General features: G+C 44.0%; 1 protein-coding gene across 3 annotated transcripts in view; it reads right to left on the reverse strand.

The window, feature by feature from the left end:
• The window catches only part of bub1 (BUB1 mitotic checkpoint serine/threonine kinase), a 74675-nt gene that overhangs the window by 48378 nt on the left and 407 nt on the right, over positions 1–25890 (reverse strand). For 2 of the 3 annotated variants that reach the window (XM_078400276.1, XM_078400277.1), the window contains exons 2-8: positions 22408–22467; positions 22186–22327; positions 17584–17780; positions 11261–11376; positions 7477–7592; positions 6451–6521; positions 394–566 (exon numbers count right to left, since the gene is read on the reverse strand). In XM_078400276.1, the coding sequence (XP_078256402.1) occupies positions 394–566; positions 6451–6521; positions 7477–7592; positions 11261–11376; positions 17584–17780; positions 22186–22327; positions 22408–22467 (875 nt within the window). The remainder of the gene's footprint in view (positions 1–393; positions 567–6450; positions 6522–7476; positions 7593–11260; positions 11377–17583; positions 17781–22185; positions 22328–22407; positions 22468–25890) is intronic. The other variant, XM_078400278.1, reaches the window with a different exon arrangement.

The raw sequence follows: 25890 nt of genomic DNA on the forward strand, positions 1-25890 counted from the left end.
CTTGACATAATTTTCAGCACAGTGATTGGAGACGGAAGGGCCTGTTCCTGTGCTGAACTGTTCCATGTTCTAATTTGAGGTAGAGAGAAAAAATTGACAGGGGGAAAAAAAGTAAATAAACACAACATTTTTTTCTAACTCATATTGCTTGACACAGATGATAGGGCTTTTTAAAAAAGTATTAATAGCATTCTTAGAATACAATTAATAAAACTTATAGAAAATAACAACAGACGAGACTGTTTTCTAAGAACACGCCACACCCCATTCTCCCCCGTTGAAACTCTAGCCCAAGAGCCGTGCCAACAGGGTGATGAGCAAAACCTGGAGAACTTAAAGGAACAATGAGTCCAATGAAATGTCTATGTTATAATGAAAGAACAAGCAACATACTCCATTCTTTCTGTTGCGTTTTTGCAATGTACTTCTGAGCTCGTATTTCTTCAAAACACATTTCTCTGTCTCCAGAAAAGAGAACATCTTTGTTGTACATGGCAACTTGCTGCAGAGGTGCCTCCTGCATATTACTCTTGGTTTGATGCACAGACTCGGATGTAATTCCATTTCTAAATAGATATTTGAAAGAGGAAGAAAGAAACAAGTTACTTAAAGAAATCATGCCATGTGCAGAATAAAAACTATTTAGTCACAAAACAAAAATCGTATGTCGTATGTTGAAAGGCTGGAGCGATTGGGCTTGTATACACTAGAATTTAGAAGGATGAAGGGGGATCTTATTGAAACATATAAGATAATTAGGGGATTGGACACATTAGAGGCAGGAAACATGTTCCCAATGTTGGGGGAGTCCAGAACAAGGGGCCACAGTTTAAGAATAAGGGGTAGGCCATTTAGAACGGAGATGAGGAAGAACTTTTTCAGTCAGAGAGTGGTGAAGGTGTGGAATTTTCTGCCTCAGAAGGCAGTGCAGGCCAGTTCGTTTGATGCTTTCAAGAGAGAGCTGGATAGAGCTCTTAAGGATAGCGGAGTGAGGGGGTATGGGGAGAAGGCAGGAACGGGGTACTGATTGAGAGTGATCAGCCATGATCGCATTGAATGGCGGTGCTAGCTCGAAGGGCTGAATGGCCTACTCCTGCACCTATTGTCCATTGTCTATTGTCAAAGAAGAGATCACAAGATAAACAAAAAAATGGTTAAAACAAAAGTTTTGTTCAAAGATCAAAATTAGTTTTGGTTTAGGGTCTCTGGCGCTGAAAGGCAGTAGCTTTAACACTACACCACCATGCCACCTTGAAGTGTGGTGGTATAGCCAATTACTAATCATTTCACTTTATCATTCATTCTGTATACCACTGCAGAGCTTACATAGGTCCAGATAGATGGTGATATTTGCGATTTACACGCTGCCAAGGATAGTGATGGAGACAAATATGACAGTGATGTTTTAGAGGCTTTTAAATGGGCACATGGCCATGAAGGGAATGGTGGGATATGGATCAAGCATTTGTTACCATGTTCAGCCAAAGTGCTAAGTGCACGATCCATCTCACTCGCCTCCCTAGAACTCCACCAACGCAGGAGTTAGTTGCCAGTTACATTCACTCCACTGACACGAAGAAACAGCTGAGAACAATGGCCACAGTGAAGACGGTGGAAGCAGACAGCATTCCAGATATTGTACGTCAGAACCAGGAACGTCTCTACAGTCAATCTGTTCCAGTATAGTTACAACACCAGCACCTGCACAACAACATGGGAACGGCCAGGTCTGGCTCTTGCCTCCTCACAAAAATAAAGACAAATGCAGTCCAGCTAACAGCTGCCCAATCAGTCCATTCTCAATCACCTGCAAAGTGATAGCAAGTGGTACAATGAAGCAATGCTTACTATTGAATAACCTGCTGTGGGCAATTGCATCAGGATTCAGATCCAATTTATGTGCAGCCATAATCAAAATTTATAACAGTCATCATTAGCTGGAAGAGACTAGTGTGATTCCACCCTTCCATTGCTCTTCCACCAGCATAAATGTCAGCTTTCCAAGACTCTGCTGCCCATTTCCCAATTCAATGCAATTTCCATTCATCCATCACATTTACATCAGCTGGAGCAGCACATTTACATCAGCTGGAGCAGCACATTTACATCAGCTGGAGCAGCATTTACTATAAAATCACCATCCTTTTGCTCAAATCCCTCCATGCTCTCAACCCTTTCAAGTCTCTAATGTCCTCTCGATGTGAAATTCATTGGCACAGATTGTTGTGGAAACCTAGTCACTGGGTGTTTTTAAGGCATAGATTGACAGATTCTTGATCAGTACGGGTGTCAAGGGATATGGGGAGAAGGCAGGAGAATGGGGTTGAGAGGGAAAGATAGATCAGCCATGATTGAATGGCGGAGTAGACTTGATAGGGGTAATGACCTAATTCTGTTCCAATGGCTTATGAATTTATGAAAAGTTCTGGAGAGTTAGAAACATAGAAAATAGGTGCAGGAGGAGGCCATTTAGCCCTTCGAGCCAGCACCGCCATTCATTGTGATCATGGCTGATCGTCCACAATCAATAACCCGTGCCTGCCTTCTCCCCATATCCCTTGATTCCACTAGCCCCTAGAGTTCTATCTCTTAAATCCATCCAGTGATTTGGCCTCCACTGCCCTCTTTGGCAGAGAATTCCACAAATTCACAACTCTCTGGTTGAAAAAGCTCCTTCTCACCTCAGTTTTAAATGGCCTCCCCTTTATTCTAAGACTGGGGCCCCTGGTTCTGGACTCTCCCAACATTGGGAACATTTTTCCTGCATCTAGATTGTCCAGTCCTTTTATAATTTTATACGTCTCTATAAGATCCCCTCTCATCCTTCTAAACTCCAGTGAATACAAGCCTAGCCTTTTCAATCTTTCCTCATATGACAGTCCCGCCATCCCAGGGATCAATCTCGTGAACCTACGCTGCACTGCCTCAATTACAAGGATGTCCTTCCTCAAATTAGGAGACCAAAACTGTATACAATACTCCAGATGTGGTCTTACCAGGGCCCGATAACTGCAGAAGAACCTCTTTACTCCTATACTGAAATCCTCTTGTTATGAAGGCCAACATGCCATTAGCTTTCTTCACTGCCTGCTGTACCTGCACACCAACTTTCAGTGACTGGTGTACAAGGACACCCAGGTCTCGCTGCACCTCCCCCGTACCTAACCTGACTCCATTGAGAAAATAATTTGCCTCCTTGTTTTTGCCGCCAAAGTGAATAATCTCACATTTATCTATATTATACTGTATCTGCCACGCATCTACCCACTCACTCAACCTGTCCAGGTCACCCTGCAACCTCCTAACGTCCTCTTCACAGTTCACACTGCCATCCAGCTTTGTGTCATCCGCATGTTCATTTAAAAAAACATTTTAAAGTCATTTAGACAGGTGCACAGATAGGAATGAGGGTGGAGGAAAAAAAACTGCAGGTGCTGGTTAAAATCGGAGACAGACACACAATGCTGGAGTAACTCAGCGGGTCAGGCAGCATCTCGGGAGAGAAGGAATGGGTGACGTTTCGGGTCGAGACCCTTCCTCAGTGGGTTATGGGACAAATGATCTGGCTCAATTTGGCAAGTTAGACATGGACAAATTGGGCTAGAGGGGCGTCTCCATACTGTGTAACTCTGTCTGAGAGCCCAGGTCTGCTAGTCCAGCATCAACTTTTACTGTGACTGGTGTAAAATTAAAAAATATCGCCGATTAAAACATCTGACAATAATGCTCGACTTATCTCTGCCTCCAACACATCTTTGCCAATGGTATCAACTTTGCCTGATTATATTACTGTGAAATCTTGGGAACCAGTAAAACACCCAGTGACTAGGTTTCCACAACAATCTGTGCCAATGAGAAGACGGCAGGAGAAGGGAAAGACATTGTGGCCTTCCATCACAGTGAGGAGAGGACTGGAGGAGACTCACTGTGATGGATGTTTCTTTGATGGATGTTTCTTTTTTTGTGTGTTTTTGGGGTTGTGTAATTTTAATGCCTATTTAATGTTTTTATTGTTGGACTGTGTTTTGGGGGGTTTTGGGGTTGTGTAATTTTAGTGCCTATTTAATGCTTTTATTGTTGGACTGTGGGTGACTGAATTTCGTCCAATATTGGATGACAAATAAAGCTATCTTGAGCTATCTTGAATCTTGAATCTTGAATAATTCTAGTTTTGAAATAGTTCGGGGAAAGGATCGGACTAGTTGAAAGGTCGGAATTCTAAATTGGGGTAAGGCCAATTTTGATGGTGCTAGAGAGGAAGCTTCAGAAGTTAGATTTGGGCTGGCTGTTTTCAGACAAAGGGACAAAGGTAGATGGGAAGCTTTGAAATGCACGATAGCAAGAGTTCAGGACCAGCATGTTCCTGTCATTGAAACATAAAAATTAGGAGCAAGAGTAGGCCGTTCGGTCCTTTGAGCCAGCACCGCCATTCAATAAGATCATGGCTGATCATCCACAATCAGTACCCCGTTCCTGCTTTTCCCCATACATCCCTTTATTCCGTTAGCCTAAGAGCGAAATCTAACTCTCTCTTGAAAACATCCAGTGAATTGGCCTCCACTGCCTTCTGTGGCAGAGAATTCCACAGATTCACAATTCTCTGGGTGAAAAGTTTTTCCTCATCTCAGTCCCAACTGGCCTATCCTTATTCTCAAACTGTTCAGGACTCTCCCAACATCGGGAACATTTTTCCTGCATCCAGCTTATCCAATCCCTTAAGAATTTTATGTTTCTATAAGATCCCCTCTCATCCTTCTAAATTCCATTGTATACAAGACCAGTCAACCCATTCTTTCATCATTTGTCAGTCCCTCCATCCCGGGAATTAACCTGGTGAACCTACAGTGCACACCCTCAATAGCAAGAATGTCCTTCCTCAAATTAGACCAAAACTGCACACAATACTCCAGTTGTGGTCTCGCCAGGGCCCTGTACAACTGCAGTAGGACCTCCTTGTTCCTAAACTCAAATCCTCTCGCTATGAAGGCCAACATGCCATTAGCTTTCTTCACTGCCTGCTGTACCTGCATGCTTACTTTCAATGACTGACGTACAATGACCCCTCTGCTTTTCCTAATCTGACACCATTCAGATAACAATCTGCCTTCCTGTAGCCACCAAAGTGGATAACATCACATTTATCCACATTATACTGCATCTGCCATGCATCTGCCCACTCGTCCAATATATCCAAGTCACCCTGCAGCCTCATAGCATCCTCCTCGCAGTTCACTCAGCCAGTTAGAGTAATCGGATACTGCAGATGAGGTTGAAGGAGGTGCAAGTGAACCTCTGCCTAACCTTAAAGTTCAGAATGGTTAGGGATTCTGTCAAAGAAAGAATATAGGTGGAGATAGGAAGACAGTGGGAGAACTGGGAAGGGGGAGGGGAAGAAAGGGACAGAGGAACTATCTAAAGTTAGAGAAGTCAATGTTCACACCGCTGGGCTGTATGTCAACTTCTCTACATCGGCGAGAACAAACACAGGTTCGGCGATCGTTTCACTGAACACCTTCGCTCAGTCCGCCTTAACCAACCTGATCCCCTGGTGGCTGAGCACTTCAACTCCCCCTCCGACTCCCAGTCTGACCTTTCTGTCATGGGCCTCCTCTAGTGCCATAGTGAGCCCCACCGCAAATTGGAGGAGCAGCACCTCATATTTCACTTGGGCAGCTTAGAGCCCAGCGGTATAAACATTGACTTCTCTAACTATAGATAGTTCCTTTGTCCCTCTCTTCCCCTCCCCCTTCCCAGTTCTCCCACTGTCTTCCTATCTCCACCTATATCCTTTCTTTGTCCCGCCCCCCGACATCAGTCTGAAGAAGGGTCTCGACCCGAAACGTCACCCATTCCTTCTCTCCAGTGATGCTGCCTGACCCGCTGAGTTACTCCAGCATTTTGTGATACCTTCAAGTAACCCCTGCATTCCCTCTCTCCACCCCCCCCCCCCACCCTAGTCTTCAGCTTTTTATTCTCACCTAGCAAACAGCTGACAATGGCCTGTTTCCTTTATCATTGTCACTTTTTTGCATATCTTTCATTCATTTGTTCTATATCTCTTGTTCCCCTTCCTGTGACTTTCAATCTGAAGAAGGGTATCGTCCCGAAACATCACCCATTTCTCTTCGGAGATGCTGCCTGCCCGGCTGAGTTATTCCAGCTTTTTGTGTTCTATCTTCGGTTTAAACCAGCATCTGCAGTTCCTTCCTACACAAGTGTATCCTGGGTCATTGTGAAGCCACAGTAGAAATTGGAGGTCCATTGGCAGTGATATTTTAATCTTCCATAGCCAGAAGTACCAGGAGACTGGAGGGTGGCTAATATTGTGTCAATGTTTTTTTATTTCAGAGTTCTAACATCTGCAGTTTTTTTGCTTTATATTTTGACAACCTTTTATTACTTTTTTTCATACATTCCTAATCAGTAACCCGAAGACACAAATATACTTACAAACTCCTCGACACCGTTACGTAAGTGTTCAGTATAGATTGTTTCCCACTGCAGCCACTTTCTATGTTACCCTGTATTGCCAACAGATTTAAATCATAATGCAAGCAAGATGAACAAACACAATCTCAGCTCGGTTGAACTCTAGCTTTGACAATGCTACGCGTACAGGACACTAAACGTATATCATTAATCTCATCAGGCCTTTATCAAGCGAGGATGATTTTTGCATGAGACCCATCATTGTCAAGGACACGAGACTGCACTATTTATCACACTATTTCAATAGTAAATGGAATGACAAAGCTTACTCCGTACTAGCTCATACAACGATGAGCCAAAACATTATGACCACTGACAGGCGAAGTGAATAACATTGATTATCTTGTTACAATGGCACCTGTCAAGGGGTGGGATATATTAGGCAGCAAGTGAACAGTCAGTCTGAAGAAGGGTCTCGACCCGAAACGTCACCCATTCCTTCTCTCCCGAGATGCTGCCTGACCTGCTGAGTTACTCCAGCATTTTGTGAATAAATCGATTTGTACCAGCATCTGCAGTTATTTTCTTATACTAGTCAGTTCTTGAAGTTGATGTGTTGGATGCAGGAGAAATGGGCAGGAGTAAAGACCTGAGTGACTTTGACAAGGGCCAAATTGTTATGGCCAGACAACTGGGTCAGAGCATCTCTGAAACAGCAAGGCTTGTGGGGTGCTCCCGGTCAGCGACAGGGTGTTGGGCGCCCAAGGCTCATCGATGCACGAGGGCAACGAAGGCTATCCCGTCTGGTCCGAACCGACAGAAGGTGGACTGTGGCACAAGTCACAGAAAATGTTAATGGTGGTCACGGGAGGAATGTGTCACAATACACAGTGCATCGGACCCTGCTGCGTATGGGGCTGCACACGGAGGACCAACAGCATATTAGGCAGGCGGTCGCAATGTTTTGGCTCATCAGGTCATAATGTTTTGGCTCATCGGTATGTAATGATCTAAAATCAGTACAGGCCTTGAGTGCAGCAAAGTTACCTGAGATTGAGGAAATGCTCCTAAGCCTAGGGGCACAGCGTTCAAATGTAATTGTCTCACAGTCGAGATCTCTTGATTGATGAGCTGAGAGCTTCCCAACGGCTCATGTTGAAACCCTAAACACACTTAATAAAATGTAAAATGCAGCTATTTGCCCATAAAAATATGAAATATATTCAGCCATTTAAATTCTCTCCTAAAAATTGGCAAACAAATTATCAGTCAAATCTGATAGGTGTGAATTCGAAAGATAAATTATTTTTTATTATGCAGTGATGTTTCCAGCATGCTTAGTCATAATATTACTACGACGACTGATATCCATTTACACAGGCTAAATACAATTATGTGAAGAGGCCGACAATCAAAGTCAATCATGATTTATGAAAGAAGGATATGGTTTCTGATGTTATAACAGTGGAAATAAAGTGTTCCATTCTCTGCCTAAACCCTCACTTTCTAATTCCTCTCATATCCCTTCCATCCCCATCTCTCATCTCCTCCAGCCCTGTAGCAGTTCCTTACATAAGCATTCCTATAATTCTGGATTCTCAGAGATTCACAGATTAAAATTTATTCCAGCCTAAAGCTCTGAAGTTCTCTCATTTATCCCTTCTCTCATTTACCTTAAAGGCTATCCTTAAAACCTACCACTGTGACTCAGCCTGTGTTTCCGTGGCCTCGTGTTTTGTGGGATGACATCAACTTTTCTTTGAAAATATTCCCATGCATGGCCTTGGGATATTTTACCACATTAAAGATAAATGGAGTTGTTTCTCTAAGCATTACAACAGTAAGGCTGGCTAACTGCAATTACAATCAGTCTTTGTTGAGATCACACTCTGAGGTATGCATGGATTTACCTCCTTAACCAAATAGACAATAGACAATAGGTGCAGTAGGCCATTTAGCCCTTCGAGCCAGCACCGCCATTCAATGCGATCATGGCTGATCACTCTCAATCAGTACCCCGTTCCTGCCTTCTCCCCATACCCCCTCACTCCGCTATCCTTAAGAGCTCTATCCAGCTCTCTCTTGAAAGCATCAAACGAACTGGCCTCCACTGCCTTCTGAGGCAGAGAATTCCACACCTTCACCACTCTCTGACTGAAAAAGTTCTTCCTCATCTCCGTTCTAAATGGCATACCCCTTATTCTTAAACTGTGGCCCCTTGTTCTGGACTCCCCCAACATTGGGAACATGTTTCCTGCCTCTAATGTGTCCAATCCCCTAATTATCTTATATGTTTCAATAAGATCCCCCCTCATCCTTCTAAATTCCAGTGTATACAAGCCTAATTGCTCCAGCCTTTCAACATACGACAGTCCCGCCAATCCGGGAATTAACCTAGTGAACCTACGCTGCACGCCCTCAATAGCAAGAATATCCTTCCTCAAATTTGGAGACCAAAACTGCACACTGTACTCCAGGTGCGGTCTCACCAGGGCCCGGTACAACTGTAGAAGGACCTCTTTGCTCCTATACTCAACTCCTCTTGTTACGAAGGCCAACATTCCATTGGCTTTCTTCACTGCCTGCTGTACCTGCATGCTTCCTTTCAGTGACTGATGCACTAGGACACCCAGATCTCGTTGAACATCCCCTCTTCCTAACTTGACACCATTCAGATAATAATCTGCCTTTCTATTCTTACTTCCAAAGTGAATAACCTCACACTTATCTACATTAAACTGCATCTGCCATGTATCCGCCCACTCACACAACCTGTCCAAGTCACCCTGCAGCCTTATTGCATCTTCCTCACAATTCACACTACCCCCCAGCTTAGTATCATCTGCAAATTTGCTAATGGTACTTTTAATCCCTTCATCTAAGTCATTAATGTATATCGTAAATAGCTGGGGTCCCAGCACCGAACCTTGCGGTACCCCACTGGTCACTGCCTGCCATTCCGAAAGGGACCCATTTATCCCCACTCTTTGCTTTCTGTCTGTCAACCAATTTTCTATCCATGTCAGTACCCTATCCCCAATACCATGTGCTCTAATTTTGCCCACTAATCTCCTATGTGGGACCTTGTCGAAGGCTTTCTGAAAGTCGAGGTACACCACATCCACCGACTCTCCCCTGTCAATTTTCCTAGTTACATCCTCAAAAAATTCCAGTAGATTTGTCAAGCATGATTTCCCCTTCGTAAATCCATGTTGACTCGGAACGATCCTGTTACTGCTATCCAAATGCTCAGCAATTTCGTCTTTTATAATTGACTCCAGCATCTTCCCCACCACTGATGTCAGACTAACTGGTCTATAATTACCCGTTTTCTCTCTCCCTCCTTTCTTAAAAAGTGGGATAACATTTGCTATCCTCCAATCCACAGGAACTGATCCTGAATCTATAGAACATTGAAAAATGATCTCCAATGCTTCCACTATTTCTAGAGCCACCTCCTTAAGTACCCTGGGATGCAGACCATCAGGCCCTGGGGATTTATCAGCCTTCAGTCCCATCAGTCTACCCAAAGCCATTTCCTGCCTAATGTGGATTTCCTTCAGTTCCTCCATCACCCTAGGTTCTCCGGCCCCTAGAACATTTGGGAGATTGTGTGTATCTTCCTCAGTGAAGACAGATCCAAAGTAACGGTTTAACTCGTCTGCCATTTCTTTGTTCCCCATAATAAATTCCCCTGCTTCTGTCTTCAAGGGACCCACATTTGCCTTGACTATTTTTTTCCTCTTCACGTACCTAAAAAAACTTTTGCTATCCTCCTTTATATTATTGGCTAGTTTACCCTCGTACCTCATCTTTTCTCCCCGTATTGCCTTTTTAGTTAACTTTTGTTGCTCTTTAAAAGAGTCCCAAATCCTCTGTCTTCCCACACTTCTTTGCTAGGTTATACTTCCTCTCCTTAATTTTTATGCTGTCCTTGACTTTCCTTGTCAGCCACAGGTGTCTCTTACTCCCCTTAGAGTCTTTCCGCCTCTTTGGGATAAATTGATCCTGCAACCTCGGCATTATTCCCAAGAATACCTGCCATTGCTGTTCTACCGTCTTCCCTGCTAGGGCCTCCTTCCAGTCAATTTTGGCCAGCTCCCGCCTCATGCCTCTGTAATCCCCTTTGCTATACTGTAATACTGACACTTCCGATTTTCCCTTCTGCCTTTCCATTTGCAGAGTAAAACTTATCATGTTGTGATCACTGCTTCCTAATGGCTCTTTTACCTCTAGTCCCCATTGTACTCAAAGTGCAAACAACAAAAGTTATTTAGATTTCTGGAAGGAGGTGCTGCTCATCGATTTGATAAATGTCAGAACAATCCCTTTGGAAGGTGGTTAATGTAGCCACATTATTCAAGAAAGGAGGAAGAATGAAACTAGGGAATTACAGACCAGTTACCTGACATCAGTTTGGAAAAGTGCTTGAATGATTGAAGTGGTAGCAGAGCACTTTGAAATAATAGTAGAAATGACCAGAGTCAACATGGATTTATGAATAGTCCATAACGTTTGACAGAATTGATGGAGTATTCCAAAATTGTAACGAGTAGAATTGATAAGACAATCCAGTGGATGCCTGAAGACCTTGCGTAAAGTATCATACATAAAGCTATTAAACAAATTCAGAACACATGGAGTTGAAAAGGTTGGCTTCTACTGCAGATTGGTTAACAGATAAAAATCAGGAAAAACAAAAACGGGTCAGTTATGAATTAGGAGGCTCTAATACTGAAATACTGCAAGGATCAATGCTGGGATAGCTCTCATATTATACTGCAAGGGAAAAAAACATTCACATTATATGATTTCACTCAAAATATCTCACCATCTCGCGTTTCTGAAGGCATACTTTGTTGTTTTGCTGGAGACATTGGCCCAGATAGAACAGAATTGTCTACTTGTGCGCGTGATATGTTCTCAGAGGCTCGAATTGTGAAACTCCTGCAAAACAATACATGATTAGTTGTTTGATTCACAAGAAAGCAAGACAAAAAATAGTAGAAACAAAATGTAATCAAGTTTTATTTTGAAACTAATATCCATGTATTAAGCAGCACAATGACACCTCTAGTAGAGCAATAGCCTAACAGCTCCAGAGACCATTCAAACAATCTGGGTGTTGTGTGCGTGAAGTTTAGTTTAGTTTATCGTCACGTGTACTGAGGTACAGTGAAAAGCTTTACATATTTTGCCTGACATCTTGGGTTACCTCCCACATACCAAAAACCTGCGGAGTGGTTGGTTCATTGGTCACTATAAATTGCCGCTATTGTAGGGGGAGTGGATGGGAATATGGGAAGAATAAAATGGGTAGGGTAGAATGAGTAAATGGATAGTTGATGGCTGGCATGGACTCGGAGGGCTGAAGGCCCCTCCATACTGTATGGTTCCAAATAGTTAATGAAGTATTGTTTTACATATAGTTTAGTTTAGTTTAGTTTAGAGATACAGCATGGAAACAAGCCTATCCACACTGACCATTCACACCCATTCACACTGCTTGTATGTTATTTCACTTTCTCGTCCACTTTCCACACACTTCACGCTGTGGAGCACTTCTTCCGTCGCCTCTGGGCCTTTTTCCATGGGAAGGAGTCCTCACCACCTCACCATCTCCATCACAGGAGAGACTAGTGACCGACATCTACTACAAACCTACTGACTCCCATAGCTATCTTGGCTACACTTCTTCCCACCCGGTTTCCTGTAAAAACTCTATCCCCTACTCCCAATTCCTCCGTCCACGCCGCATCTGCGCCCAGGACGAGGTGTTTCACATTAGGGCATCAAAGATGTCCTCATTCTTTAGGAAACGGGGCTTCCCCTCTTCCATTATAGATGAGGCTCTCACTAGGGTCTCCTCAATATCCCACAGCTCTGCTCTTGCTCCCCCCCCCCCCCCCCCATTCGTAACAAGGATAGAGTCTCCCTTGTCCTCTCCTTCCACCCCATCAGCCGTCGCATACAACAAATTATCCTCCAACACTTCCGCCACCTCCAACGGGATCCCACTACTGGCCACATCTTCCCATCTCCCACCGTTTCTCCTTTCTGCAGACAGTTCCCTCCGTAACTTCCTTGTCCACTTGTCCCTTCCCACCTAATCCACCTGCCTGTCCCTTTACCTCCCCCCTCGACTCCATCCAAGTCTTTCCAGGTGAGGCATAGGTTCACCTGCATCTCCTCCAACCTCATCTATTGTATCCGCTGTTCCAGATGTCAACTTCTCTACATTGACGAGACCAAGTGCAGGCTCGGCGATTGTTTTGCTCAACATCTCCGCTCAGTCCGTCTTAACCAACCTGATCTCCTGGAGGCTCAGCACTTCAACTCCCCCTCCCATTCCCAATCTGACCTTTCTGTCCTGAGCCTACTCCAATGTCAGAATGAGGCCCAGCACAAATTGGAAGAATAGCACCTCATATTTCGCTTGGGTAGTTTACACCCCAGCGGTATAAACATTGACTTCTCTAACATCAGATAGTCCCTGCTTTCCCTCTCTTTCCTCTTCCCAGTTCTCCCACCAGTCTTCCCGTCTCCGACTACATCCTATCTTTGTCCGACCCCTCTCCTGACATCAGTCTGAAGGGTCTTGACCCATTCCTTCTCTCCAGGGATGCTGCCTGACCCGCTGAGTTACCCCAGCATTTTGTGATACCTTCAATTTGTACCAGCATCTGCAGTTATTTTCCTACTTCTCTCCAGAGATGCTGCCTGACCCGCTGAGTTACTCCAGCATTTTGTGCCTAACTTCCACACACTGGAGGCAATTTACAGAGCCCAATTAACTTACAAACCAGCACATTTTTGGGATGTGGGAGGTCACCGGAACACCCGGAGGAAATCCACATAGGCACAGATGAACATGCAAACTCCGCACAGACAGCACCCAAGGTCATGATCGAACCTGGGTCTCTGGCACTGTGAGGCAGCATTCTACCAGTTGTGCTACTCTGCAGCCCCTAATTATGTTCGCTGTCTTCGATATCCACAAGATCTAGGATTTCATACAGATCACTAATAATAATAATAATAATAATAATAATAATAATAATAATAATATAATAATAATAATAATATAATAATAATAATAATAATATTCATTTATTGTCATTGCAACGAGTACAACGAAATTAAAAAGTAGCCAATCCTGACGGTGCGTACAAACATATATGCAATAAATGCAAAAACAAATAAATACATAAATACAATTAAATACAATTATATTAAGTACAAGATTTTTTAACGGTGTTGCCTAGTGCAAAGGTAGTGTTCAGTTCTCGTATGGCCCTGGGGTAAAAACTGTTCTTAAGTCTGTTTGTTCGGGATTTGATCGACCTGAAACGTCGACCAGAGGGCAGATGAACAAACAGACGGTGGCCGGGGTGGGATGGATCTTTTATTATTTTGCCTGCTCTACTGAGGCAGCGTATTCTGAACAGGTGCTCCAGGGAGGGCAGTGAGCAGCCGATGATCTTCTGGGCCGTCGTGATGACCCTCTGAAGGGCCTTCCTGTCCTTTTCTGAGCAGCAGGCATACCATGTGGTTATACAGTATGCCAGCACACTCTCGATGGAGCAGCGATAGAAGGACAACATGAGCTTCTCCTGCAGGTTGGTTTTCCTGAGGATCCTCAGGAAGTGGAGTCTCTGCTGTGCCTTCTTTACTGTGGTGATGGTGTTGGTAGACCAGGTAAGATCCTCTGCGATGTGCGTACCCAGGAACCTGAGAGCTGGTACCCTTTCCACACAGACCCCATTGATGTAGAGTGGGTCGTAATCTCCACTGGTTTTTCTAAAGTCAATTATAAGTTCCTTTGTTTTGGAGGAGTTCAGGACCAGATTGTTCACTGAACACCATGCTGCCAGCCTTTGGATTTCATCCCTATAGGCTGTCTCATCTCCTTCTGAGATGAGTCCAACCACAGTCGTGTCATCCGCGAACTTGATGATGGTGTTGGTGGGATGGGTGGGGGCGCAGTCGTGAGTGTAGAGGGAGTAAAGGATGGGGCTCAACACACAGCCCTGTGGTGAGCCGGTGCTCAGTGTAATGGTGGAGGAGAGGTGAGGGCCTATTTTGACGGTCTGGGGGCGGTTGGTCAGGAAGTCCTTGATCCATTGGCAGATGGTTTGGGAAAATCCAAGGTCGGAAAGTTTGGTGACCAGTCTGCTCGGGATGACCGTGTTAAAGGCAGAGCTGAAGTCGAGGAAGAGCATCCTCACATAGCTCCCCTGGTGTTCAAGGTGGGTCAGTGCAGTGTGAAGAGCAGTGTCGATGGCATCCCCTGTAGACCTATTTGCTCTGTAGGCAAACTGGTGTGGGTCGAAGGTGGGTGGGAGGCTGGCTTTGATGTGCTGCAGGACCAGTCTCTCGAAGCACTTTGTGATGACCGGTGTGAGTGCTACCGGACGGTAGTCGTTAAGACCGCTGATGACAGACTTTTTCGGCAGTGGGATGATTGTGGCGGACTTCAGGCAGGGAGGGATGGTGGATTTTAAAAGGGACAGGTTGAAGATTTTTGTGAAGACCTCAGATAATTGGTCTGCACATTCCCTCAGCACTCTGCCCGTCACACCATCGGGGCCTGCAGCTTTCCTGGGATTCACTGCTCTGAGCACGCGCTTAACATCATACTCCTGCACAGTGAAGGTGTTGCTGTCAGGTGCTGGAGAGGGTGTTATGTCTGCCACTGTAGCTTTCACCTCGAAACGAGCAAAGAAACAGTTAAGTTCCTCTGCCAGCGAGGCGTCGCCGTCGGCAGTCGTGCGGTTGCTGGTCTTGTAGTTGGTGATGTGCTGGATGCCTTGCCATACCCGCCGTGGGTCATTGTTGGAAAAGTGGTCCTCAATCTTCCTCTTGTAGGACGCTTTGGCATCCTTGATGCCTCTCTTCAGGTTGGTTCTAGCAGCACTGTATAGAGCTCTATCACTAGACCTGAAGGCGGTGTTACGGTCCTTGAGGAGAGACCTGACATCCTTTGTCATCCAGGGTTTTTGATTGGGATACAACCGGATGCGTTTGTCGACGGTGACATTGTCAACACAGTTTTTGATGTAGCAAAGTACAGTTGATGTGTACTCCTCCAAGTCATGATCCTCAAAAATATCCCAGTTGGTCCTTTCGAAGCAATCCTGCAGCTGCGAGGAAGCTCCTTCAGGCCATGTGGATATCATTGAAAATTTTGGACCCATTAACCCCCTCCCTCTCTCCAAAGTAGACACAAGTATGCACAATAATGTTCTAAGAGCATTCAAACACATTAAGAAACATATCCAAGAAGGAAGTGGGGCACAAAATGTTGGAGTAACTCAGCGGGTCAGGCAGCATCTGTGGAGATAGAATGGGTGGGTAGAATGGGAGATAGAATGGGTAGAATGCTGGGGGAGTCCAGAACAAGGAGCCACAGTTTAAGAATAAGGGGTAGGCCATTTAGAACTGAGATGAGGAAAAACTTTTTCAGTCAGAGAGTTGTGAATCTGTGGAATTCTCTGCCTCAGAAGGCAGTGGAGGCCAAATCTCTGAATGCATTCAAGAGAGAGCTGGATAGAGCTCTTCAGGATAGCGGAGTCATGGGGTATGGTGAGAAGGCAGGAATGGGGTACTGATTGAGAATGATCAGCCATGATCACATTGAATGGCCTCCTCCTGCATCTATTGTCTATTGGGTGATGTTTCCGGTCGAGACCCTTCTTAAGACTGATGTCAGGGGAGTGGGCGGGCCAAAGATAGAATGTAGTCGGAGACAGTAAGACTAGTGGGAGAACTGGGAATGGGGAGGGGATGGAGAGAGAAAGCAAGGGCTATCTGAAGTTAGAGAGGTCAATGTTCATACCGCTGGGGTGTAAACTATCCAAGCGAAATATGAGGTGCCGTTCCTCAAATTTGCACTGGGCCTCACTGACAATGGAGGAGGCCCAGGACAGAAAGGTCAGACTGGGAATGGGAGGGGGAGTTCAAGTGCTGAGCCACTGGGAGATCAGGTAGGTTAAGACGGAGTGAGCGGAGGTGTTCAGCGAAACGATCGCCGAGCCTGCGCTTGGTCTCACCGATGTGGGGAAGTTGACATCCAGAACAGAGGATACAGTAGATTAGGTTGGAGGAGGTGCAAGTGAACCTCTGCCTCACCTGGAAAGACTGTTTGGGTCCTTGGATGAAATCGAGGGGGGCGGTAAAGTGACAGGTGTTGCATCTCTTGCAGTTGCAGGGAAAGTACTTAGGGAGGGGGTGGTTGTGTGGGAAGGGACGAGTTGACCAGGGAGTTTTGGAGGGAACGATCTCTGCAGAGAGCAGTAGTGGGTGAAGATGGGAAGATGTGGCCAGTAGTGGGATCCTGTTGGAGGTGGTGAAAATGTTGGATGATTATATGGTGAAGAAGAGTCTTGACCCAAAACGTCACCTATTCCTTCTCTCCAGAGATGCTGCCTGACCCACTGACTTACTCCAGCAGTTTGTGTCTACCTTCGATTTAAACCAGCATCTGCAGTTCCTTCCTACACAAGGAAGTGGTGTGGAGTAACAAACTTCCATTGAAACCTGCAAGCTGTGATCAATTTTGAAATCACAAGATTCATCTGTGTGAACTGTATTGATCTTATTTGTTATGTCAACAGTTCCAAGACAGGTAATAGGATAGAAAGCAGTCCTCTTTCCACTTCAGTGTTATTTTCAAATACTCAAACAGATCGCCAAGATTAATTAAAATCTTGACAATTGCAGACAATTCAAAGATTTATAATATATGGATTATTTGATTGGCAAAAACTTATGCGTCTGGAAAATACAATTGTCCACCCAACCATCATTTATCATAATGTAATAAAAAGGAACTGCAGATGCTGGTTTATACCAAAGATAGTCACAAAATGCTGGAGTAACTCAGCAAGTCATGCAGCATCTCTGGAGAAAATGGACAGGTGACGTTGCGGGTCGGGACCCTTCTTCATTTTGTGTCTATCAATTTATCACAAGTAGCAAGCCACTTCAGCGTCAATTCCACCCATCCAAATTGCTCTGTGATATAATTATCAACCATTAAGTACTTTCTGAAGTTTGATGAAATGGATTTTAGTTGGTGCTCAGAAAAAAAAGATACAATGACTAATTTCTAATCCATATGAAAAAGCACAAGACAAGCTGAAGATTTCTTACTGATATTGATGGAGCAACATTTCCAGTGGTTGTGCAGAATTTTCAATGGCTCTGTGGAAAACACTGTCTGCCATCGAAACATTGCCTTTCATCTCAAGCACCTCTGCCCAGGCAAGGTAGAATGCAGCTGATTTTGTGCCAATCCCGTGGCCATGCATGTAATCAAAAAACTCAAGTGGTGTTGTGCTGCAGTTTATCTGAAGAGACAAACAGCAAAGTAATCAAAAGTGAATTATGCAATTTGATATTACATAGAGAATGGAAAAGCTCTAACAGAAATACACTGTGAAAAGTCTGAAGAAGGGTCTCGACCCGAAACGTCACCCATTCCTTCTCTCCTGAGATGCTGCCTGACCTGCTGAGTTACTCCAGCATTTTGTGAATAAATACCTTCGATTTGTACCAGCATCTGCAGTTATTTTATTATACACTGTGAAAAATATCACTTTACAAAAATAACTGGATGGTAGAATGGTTAATTATGAATTTCAACTATCTTGACTAAAGGAAAGCAATTACCAATTTAAAAACTGCTAAATTTATAGAATGTGGTGCCATCTTTTCATTAAAAAATTCAAAGCATTTCCTTTCTTCCTGTCAAACCCCATCCAATTTAAAGAGAAACCATCCAAATATCAAAAACATTGACAAGGAGCATTGTGGGATTTTTAATAATTGGTATGCAAATATATGCAATAAAAGGGGAAAAACAACACAAAAGTAAATATTGAAAACTATTTACCAGCAAATTATCTGAAGATGCGAGCTGAAATAACTATCAAAAGAAGGCCAGTAGTCTCTGGAGAAGGAGTATTTCAATAATATGTACACAAACTATCTAGTTAATTTTGTCTCCAGCGGCATGGGAAACCAGAGCACTCAGGGGGAAAAGGAAAACAAAAACAGTCACAGAAAGATCCCAAAACAGACATCAGGATCAGGATCAACCCCAGGTCTTTGGCACTGTGGCAGCACATTAGTGCAGCTTAAGGAGCAAGTACCTCACATTGCCATCTGGGTTTGATCTTGACTTTAGGTGCTGCCTGTGTGGAGTTCTCCTTGTGACCGTGCAAGTTTCCTCTCGGTGCTCCGGCTTCCTTCCACACCCCAAAGATGTGCAGGTTTGTAGGATATTTGGCCCTCTGTAAATTACCCCCAGTGTTTTGGGAGTGGATGAGAAAGCAGAATATCATAAAACTAGTGGTCAATGTTAAAATAATGGTCAGTGTTTAATTTAGAGTTACAGCATGGAAACCAGGCCCTTTGGTACACTGAGACCGCGCTGAACAACAATCACCACGTACACTAGTTCTATCCAACACTCTAGAAACAATTTAGAAAAGCTAATTAATCTACAAACCTGCATGTCTTTGGAACGTGGGAGGTTGAAGGGTGACTTGGACAGGTTGTGTGTGTGAGCAGATGCATGGCAGATGAAGTTTAATGTGGATAAATGCGAGGTTATCCACTTTGGTGGTAAGAACAGGAAGGCGGATTATTATCTGAATGGTGTCAAGTTAGGAAAAGGGGAAGGACAACGAGTTTTGGGTGTCCTAGTGCATCAGTCACTGAAAGGAAGCATGCAGGTACAGCAGGCAGTGAAGAAAGCCAATGGAATGTTGGCCTTCATAACAAGAGGAGTTGAGTATAGGAGCAAAGAGGTCCTTCTGCAGTTGCACAGGGCCCTAATGAGACCATGCCTGGAGTATTGTGTGCAGTTTTGGTCTCCAAACTTGAGGAAGGACATTCTTGCTATTGAAGGAGTGCAGCATAGGTTCACGTGGTTAATTCCCTGAATGGCGGAACTGTCGTACGTTGAAAGACTGGAGCGACTGGGCTTGTATAGTCTGGAATTTAGAAGGATGAGAGGAAATCTTATTGAAACATATAAGATTATTAAGGGATTGGACACGCTAGAGGCAGGAAACATGTTCCCGATGTTGGGGGAGTCCCGAACCAGGGGCCACAGTTTAAGAATAAGGGGTAGGCCATTTAGAATGGAGATGAGGAGAAACATTTTCACTCAGAGAGTTGTGAAGCTGTGGAATTCTCTGCCTCAGAAGGCAGTGGAGGCCAATTCTCTGGATGCTTTCAAGAGAGAGTTAGATAGAGCTCTTAATGATAGCGGAGTCAAGGGATATGGGGAGAAGGCAGGAACGGGGTACTGATTGTCCATGATCAGCCATGATCACATTGAATGGCGGTGCTGGCTTAAAGGGCCGAATGGCCTCCTCCTGCACCTATTGTCTATTGAATGAAGACACAAGACAGCATTTGGCAACAATTGGCTACTTATAGAAACATAGAAAATAGGTGCAGCATTCATTGTGATCATGGCTGATCATCTACAATCAGTAACCTGTGGCTGCCTTCTCCACCTATCCCTTGATTCCGCTATCCCCTAGAGCTCTATCTAACTCTCTTTTAAATTCATCCAGTGAATTGGCCTCTACTGCCTTCTGTGGCAGAGAATTCCACAAATTCACAACTCTCTGGGTGAAATTGTTTCTTCTCACCTCAGTTTTAAATGGCCTCCCCATTAATCTTAGATTGTGTCCCCTGGTTCTGGACTCCCCCAACGTTGGGAACATTTTTCCTGCATATAGCTTGTCTAGTCCTTTTATACGTTTATATGCCCACATGGAACAGCAAAAGAACTGCGGATATACCATGCACATTGTAAATGCTCTTTTTCTATCTGATCCAAAGATTGCATACTTCTCCCTCACAGCACAAGCACATCAGGCATCACCAATCTGATAGTGTTAAAAAGGAACTGCAGAAGCTGGTTTACACCGAAGATAGACACAAAATGCTGGAGTAACTCAATGGGTCAGACAGCATTTCTGGAGATTGGTGACGTTTCTGGTCGAGACCCTTCTTCAGGCTGCATATCTTTCATCTCTACTTCGTCTACATCTCATTTCCGTTTCCCAACTCTCAGTCTGAAGAAGGGTCTTGACCTGAAACGTCACCTATTCCTTTTCTTCAGAGATGCTGTCTGACCCACTGAGTTACTTCAGCTTTTTGTGTCTATCTGGAGTTTATTATCATATGCTCAAGTATGGCGAGGTATAGGTACCATGAAAAACTTTGCCCCATCACAGGTTGGCTTCTCTACCTCTTGCCAGATGGTGGTAACAATAGAAGATGTGGTATCTGAACTTTAGTAAGAATTTTGTCACAGTGCCATATGGTGGGCTGGTCCAGGTTATTGTACAAAGAATCTAAGGCATGATGGCTGTAGGAGCCATTTTGCATCTATTCGTTATTTTAGCATATTATCATGTTACTTTGTATCTTGCTGTATTATTTTTGAACACATGGGGATTGTCCCGAGATGAATGTTGGAGTCTTATGTATATGGACTGGGAGGGGCCACGGGATGGGCCAGAGTATAATTTGTCCAGCATTGACGTAATGCTTCAGTGTGACAACAGGAGTTTGCTAGACACAAGGTTTAGCATGCCATACAAGGCATGCATAGCCTACTAAAACATAGGGTTTTAGTAAGTCAATAACAGGATACGGAGTGACAGTGAGATACTAAGTTCTTACCAAACAAGTCGAACAAACAAGTCAAACAAACAAGTTACCGGCGGGAGATATAATAATCTGTTTTGTATTTTGCTTCAATAAACGACTAACTGCAATGTCGTGAAGTTCTCTCTGCTGTTGTTATTTGCGTCAAGAACCATCGCTCCCCTCCTTCGTCAACGGTAAGCTTAAGGACTTTATTGGGAAGGACTAAGTTGCCGCTACAATGACAAACTGGATTCAAAATAGGCTAGGTGACAGCAGGCAGAAGGTAGAGGCAGATATATGCTTTTGTGCTCTCAAGCCTTTAACCAGTGGTGTAACGCCAGAATCAGTGGCGGGACCTTTCTTGTTTAAATGACCAGGATAAGATTAGCAAGTTTGGAAATGACACAAGAATTGGTGGAGTTATGAACAGCAAGGTTGTCTGAGTTATTCAGCTGTACATAGATCTGCTGGAAAGTCAGGTGGTGGTGGACGATGGAATTCAATCCAGTTTTCTGTGAGGTTAACCAAAGTGCAGAATTCATGGAAGGATTTGCCAAAGGAAGTGATAGAGCCATGTACAATTAAAACATTTTATAGACATTTGGATATATGGATCGGAATGGTTTGGAGGGATATGGGTCAAATGTAAATAAATAGGAAAAGATCAGGTGGGCAACCATCAGCATGGAAGAGTTGGACTGGAGGGCCTGGTTGATGTCAAATTTGAGTTTCAGAAATCCTTTTGTCGAGGTCTAATAGAGTCATAGAGTCCTACAGCACAGAAAGAGGCCCTTCGGCCCATCGTGTCCGTGCCGCCCGTTACCAAACACAGTCTAATTTTAATCCCATTTTCCCGCATCTGGACCGATAATGGGTTAAAAAATAAAAGAGCTGGCGTAGAAAGAACAAAGGTTGAGCAGAGGTTTCAGTAAGTACGACGGGTACTTGTTCTGACATAAAATATAAATTAAATTAAAACTCATCAACACTAATAGTTGCAAATAATAGACCTGTATATTTTCTCAATTTTATATAATAAAAATCATATTAACTAAAATGATCACAAAAAGCAATTACCAGTTTCAAAAAGTAGTTAATGTATCGTGGATCATTTGAATATCTCTTGTCATTCATGAAATTCTTCACAAGTTTTTCAAACACTGAGACCAATAAGTCTTTTTCTGTGGGAGGAAGTAGAGGCTCTACCCACTGTATAAACCTAGAACAAGAAGTAAATGTAACTAATTTTTCACATTTTATAATCTATCAAGAAATAATCTACTAAGTAAAGATTTTTACCTGTCCCATGGAGCCAATGGATCATCACCTGTATAGCTTTGTATCATAATTTCAAACTGTCTGAAAATAAAATTAAAATGATTTAATATTAACCCCACCCAATACTATTATTGAACAGTGCTGCATTCATGCATTGGGCTAGAAATATTCAGTCTATATTTTATATGGCCCTTTAATGAAGGCAAAGCTACTTTAAAAAAAAGGCATCTCAGTTTATTTTAGTCCAGTTTAACTTATTGTCATGTGTACTGGGATTGCATGCCATCCAGTCAGTGGAAAGACAACACATGATTACAATCGAGCTATTTACAGTGTATTGATGGCTCAGTGGTTGGACTCAAAACATGCTGTAACATTCTATCCAGAGATAAGTTCAATAGCCAAACTAAATTATGCCAGATCATAAGATAAATATTTCAAACACTATTCTAAATCACTGGGTAAAAATTCTCATGCCAATAAGCATAGCAACAATAAAGTGTAGCAATAACATACAAACAAAACGGAATCAAGGGATATGGGGGGGGAAGCAGGAAAGGGGTACTGATTCTGGATGATCAGCCAGCTGGCTTGAAAGGCCAAATGGCCTACTCCTGCACCTATTTTCTATGTAAACAAGGGATACTCCTATTCTCTGTGATGGCACTACTCAGAGCAAGTTACCACACAAACTTTAACTTTTAATACCTAAACACTTTCATAAAAAAATGATTTGATCGTTTATTTAGATATGTTGCACTGCAGGTCATGCATCTCAATTTAACCAACCATTTTTTCAATTTTAATTAATTATTGCAGTACATAATTTGTCATTGACCTTGGACATTAACACTCCAGAAGCTGCCTGACCTTCTACGTGTTTACAGCAAAACACAAAGTGCTGGAGTAACTCAGAGGGTTAGGCATATTCACAAAATGCTGGAGTAACTCAGCAGGTCAGGCAACATCTCGGGAGAGAAGGAATGGGTGACGTTTCGGGTCGAGACCCTTCTTCAGACTGGTTAGGCATATACTGTGGCAAATGGAGACCTCATTCCGAGTTGGGGGTCTTTCTTCAGATTGAAGATAGTCCTGACCTGAAATCGCCTATCCATGTCCACCTGAGATGCTGCCAGACCCACTGAGTTACTCCAGCATGCTGTGTTTTGACTCTCTGGCATTGGTCCACCCATCTGCCAACTAAACCCCCCTCACCTTAAATTTTAGTTTATTGCCACGTGTATCGAGGTAGAATTAAAGGATTATGTTGCGTGCTAGCCAGTCAGCAGAAACGCAATACAGGATTACAATCGACCCATTTACAGTGCATGGATAAATGATAAGGAAATAACGTTTGGTGCAAGATAAAGCCGGAATTGTCCAATCAAGGATAGACTGAGGGTCACCATGGAGGTAGATAGTTCAGCACTGCTCTCTGGTTGTGGTAGGATAATTAAGTTGCCTGATAACAACAGGGAAGAAACTGTCCCTGAATCTGGAGGTGAACGTTTTCACACTTCTATGCCTTTTGCCTAATGGGATAGTGGTCAAGAGTGAGTGGCCAGGGTGCGACTCGTCCTTAATTATGCTGCTGGCCTTGCTGAGGCAGCGTGAGGTATAAATGGAGTCAATGGAAGGGAGATTGGTTTGTGCGATGGCATTGTCCATGGACTTGTTATGGTGATAGGCGAACTGCAGTGGGTCAAGGCCGCTGTGTAGACTGGATTTAATATGTTCCTTGACTAGTATCTCAAAACATTTCATGATGGAGGATGTCAATGCCACTGGACGGTAGTCGTTTAGGTATGAGGTCTTGCTTTTTTTCAACACTGGGATGATGGTGATCTTCTTGAAGCAGGTGCGTACGTCAGACCGAAGAGATTAAAGATGTATCCACCTATCACTTGCCTGGTTTTGTCCTGCTCTCAAGTCTCTTCCAGCTTTCTCCCGCGTTTACAATCAGTCCGAAGAAGGGTCCAGACCCAAAACATCACATATTCATGTCCTTCACGGATGCTGCCTGACCCATTCTGTTACACTCGCATTTTGTGTTGTACTCAAGATTCCAGCTTCTGTAGTTTCTTATATCACCATGAGTTTACAGGATTTTGCTTATGGTATTTCCAACTTTTTACAACTAACTCAAAACTTGTTTGCTCGAAATCAGGATTAATGATTTACCTCACTATATTATTCAAAGGTAAACTTCTATGCGATGTATCTATGATTGGTCCTGTCAGACCTTTCTGTCTAAAGCAAAAGTATATATCAAATGTCAGAAATCTGAAGCAAAATTCTGAAAATGCCAGAAACAATCAAAGGTCAGACAGCATCACTGGAGAGAGATACAAGTCCATGCCAATAACCTTTGCATCAGAATTCAGATGAAAGGTTAAGCAAAACAGAAAATGTGGACGATGCCTCATGCTGCCTCGGCAAGGCCAGCAGCATAATTAAGGACGAGTCTCACCCCGGTCACTCCTTCTTCTCCCCTCTCCCATCAGGCAAAAGTGTGAAAACGCACACCCCCAGATTCAGGGACAGTTTCTTCCCAGCTGTTATCAGGCAACTGAATCATCCTACCACAACCAGAGAGCAGTGCTGAACTACTATCTACCTCATCAGAGACCCTCGGACTATCTTTGATTGGTCATGATTGGCTTTATCGTTATTCATATTATTTCCTTTATCATGTATGTATACTGTGAATGGCTCGATTGTAATCATGTATTGTCTTTCCACTGACTGGTTAAAATGAAAAAGCTTTTCGCTGTACCTCAGTGCACGTGACAATAAACTAAACCGATGCAGTCGCTGGGCCAAAACGTTCACTGTTTCTCTCTCCATAGTTGCTGAGTTGCATTGTTTGTTTTACTTTGGATCCATTTTTTTCCCCTGGCCCCAAGGATGCACATCTTTGCAATTTGTCAGGTTTATTCACTCTGTGTCTCGGTGTAACTGTTGATAATAAACTAATAAAGGGGCGACATCTTGACAAATGTTGCCTGGCCAAGTGTGCCAGTGAGTGCTTTAAACCTTTCCACAACCAAGCCACCACTCCCCTACAGCCCATTGTGAACCATCTTCACTCATCCTCTCCCTCCCTCCCTCCATCAGCAACCCCATCCTCATCCATCCCCCTCCCTCCTCATCCATCCCCCTCCCTCCTCATCCATCCCCCTCCCTCCTCATCCATCCCCCTCCCTCCTCATCCATCCCCCTCCCTCCTCATCCATCCCCCTCCCTCCTCATCCATCCCCCTCCCTCCTCATCCATCCTCATCCATCCCCCTCCCTCCTCATCCATCCCCCTCCCTCCTCATCCATCCCCCTCCCTCCTCATCCATCCCCCTCCCTCCTCATCCATCCCCCTCCCTCCTCATCCATCCTCATCCATCCCCCTCCCTCCTCATCCATCCCCCTCCCTCCTCATCCATCCTCATCCATCCCCCTTCGCCCCCTCCTCATCCATCCCCCTTCGCCCCCTCCTCCCTATCCCTGCCTG

Source organism: Rhinoraja longicauda, chromosome 5, assembly GCF_053455715.1.
Source record: "Rhinoraja longicauda isolate Sanriku21f chromosome 5, sRhiLon1.1, whole genome shotgun sequence".
NCBI classification, from domain to species: domain Eukaryota; kingdom Metazoa; phylum Chordata; class Chondrichthyes; order Rajiformes; family Arhynchobatidae; genus Rhinoraja; species Rhinoraja longicauda.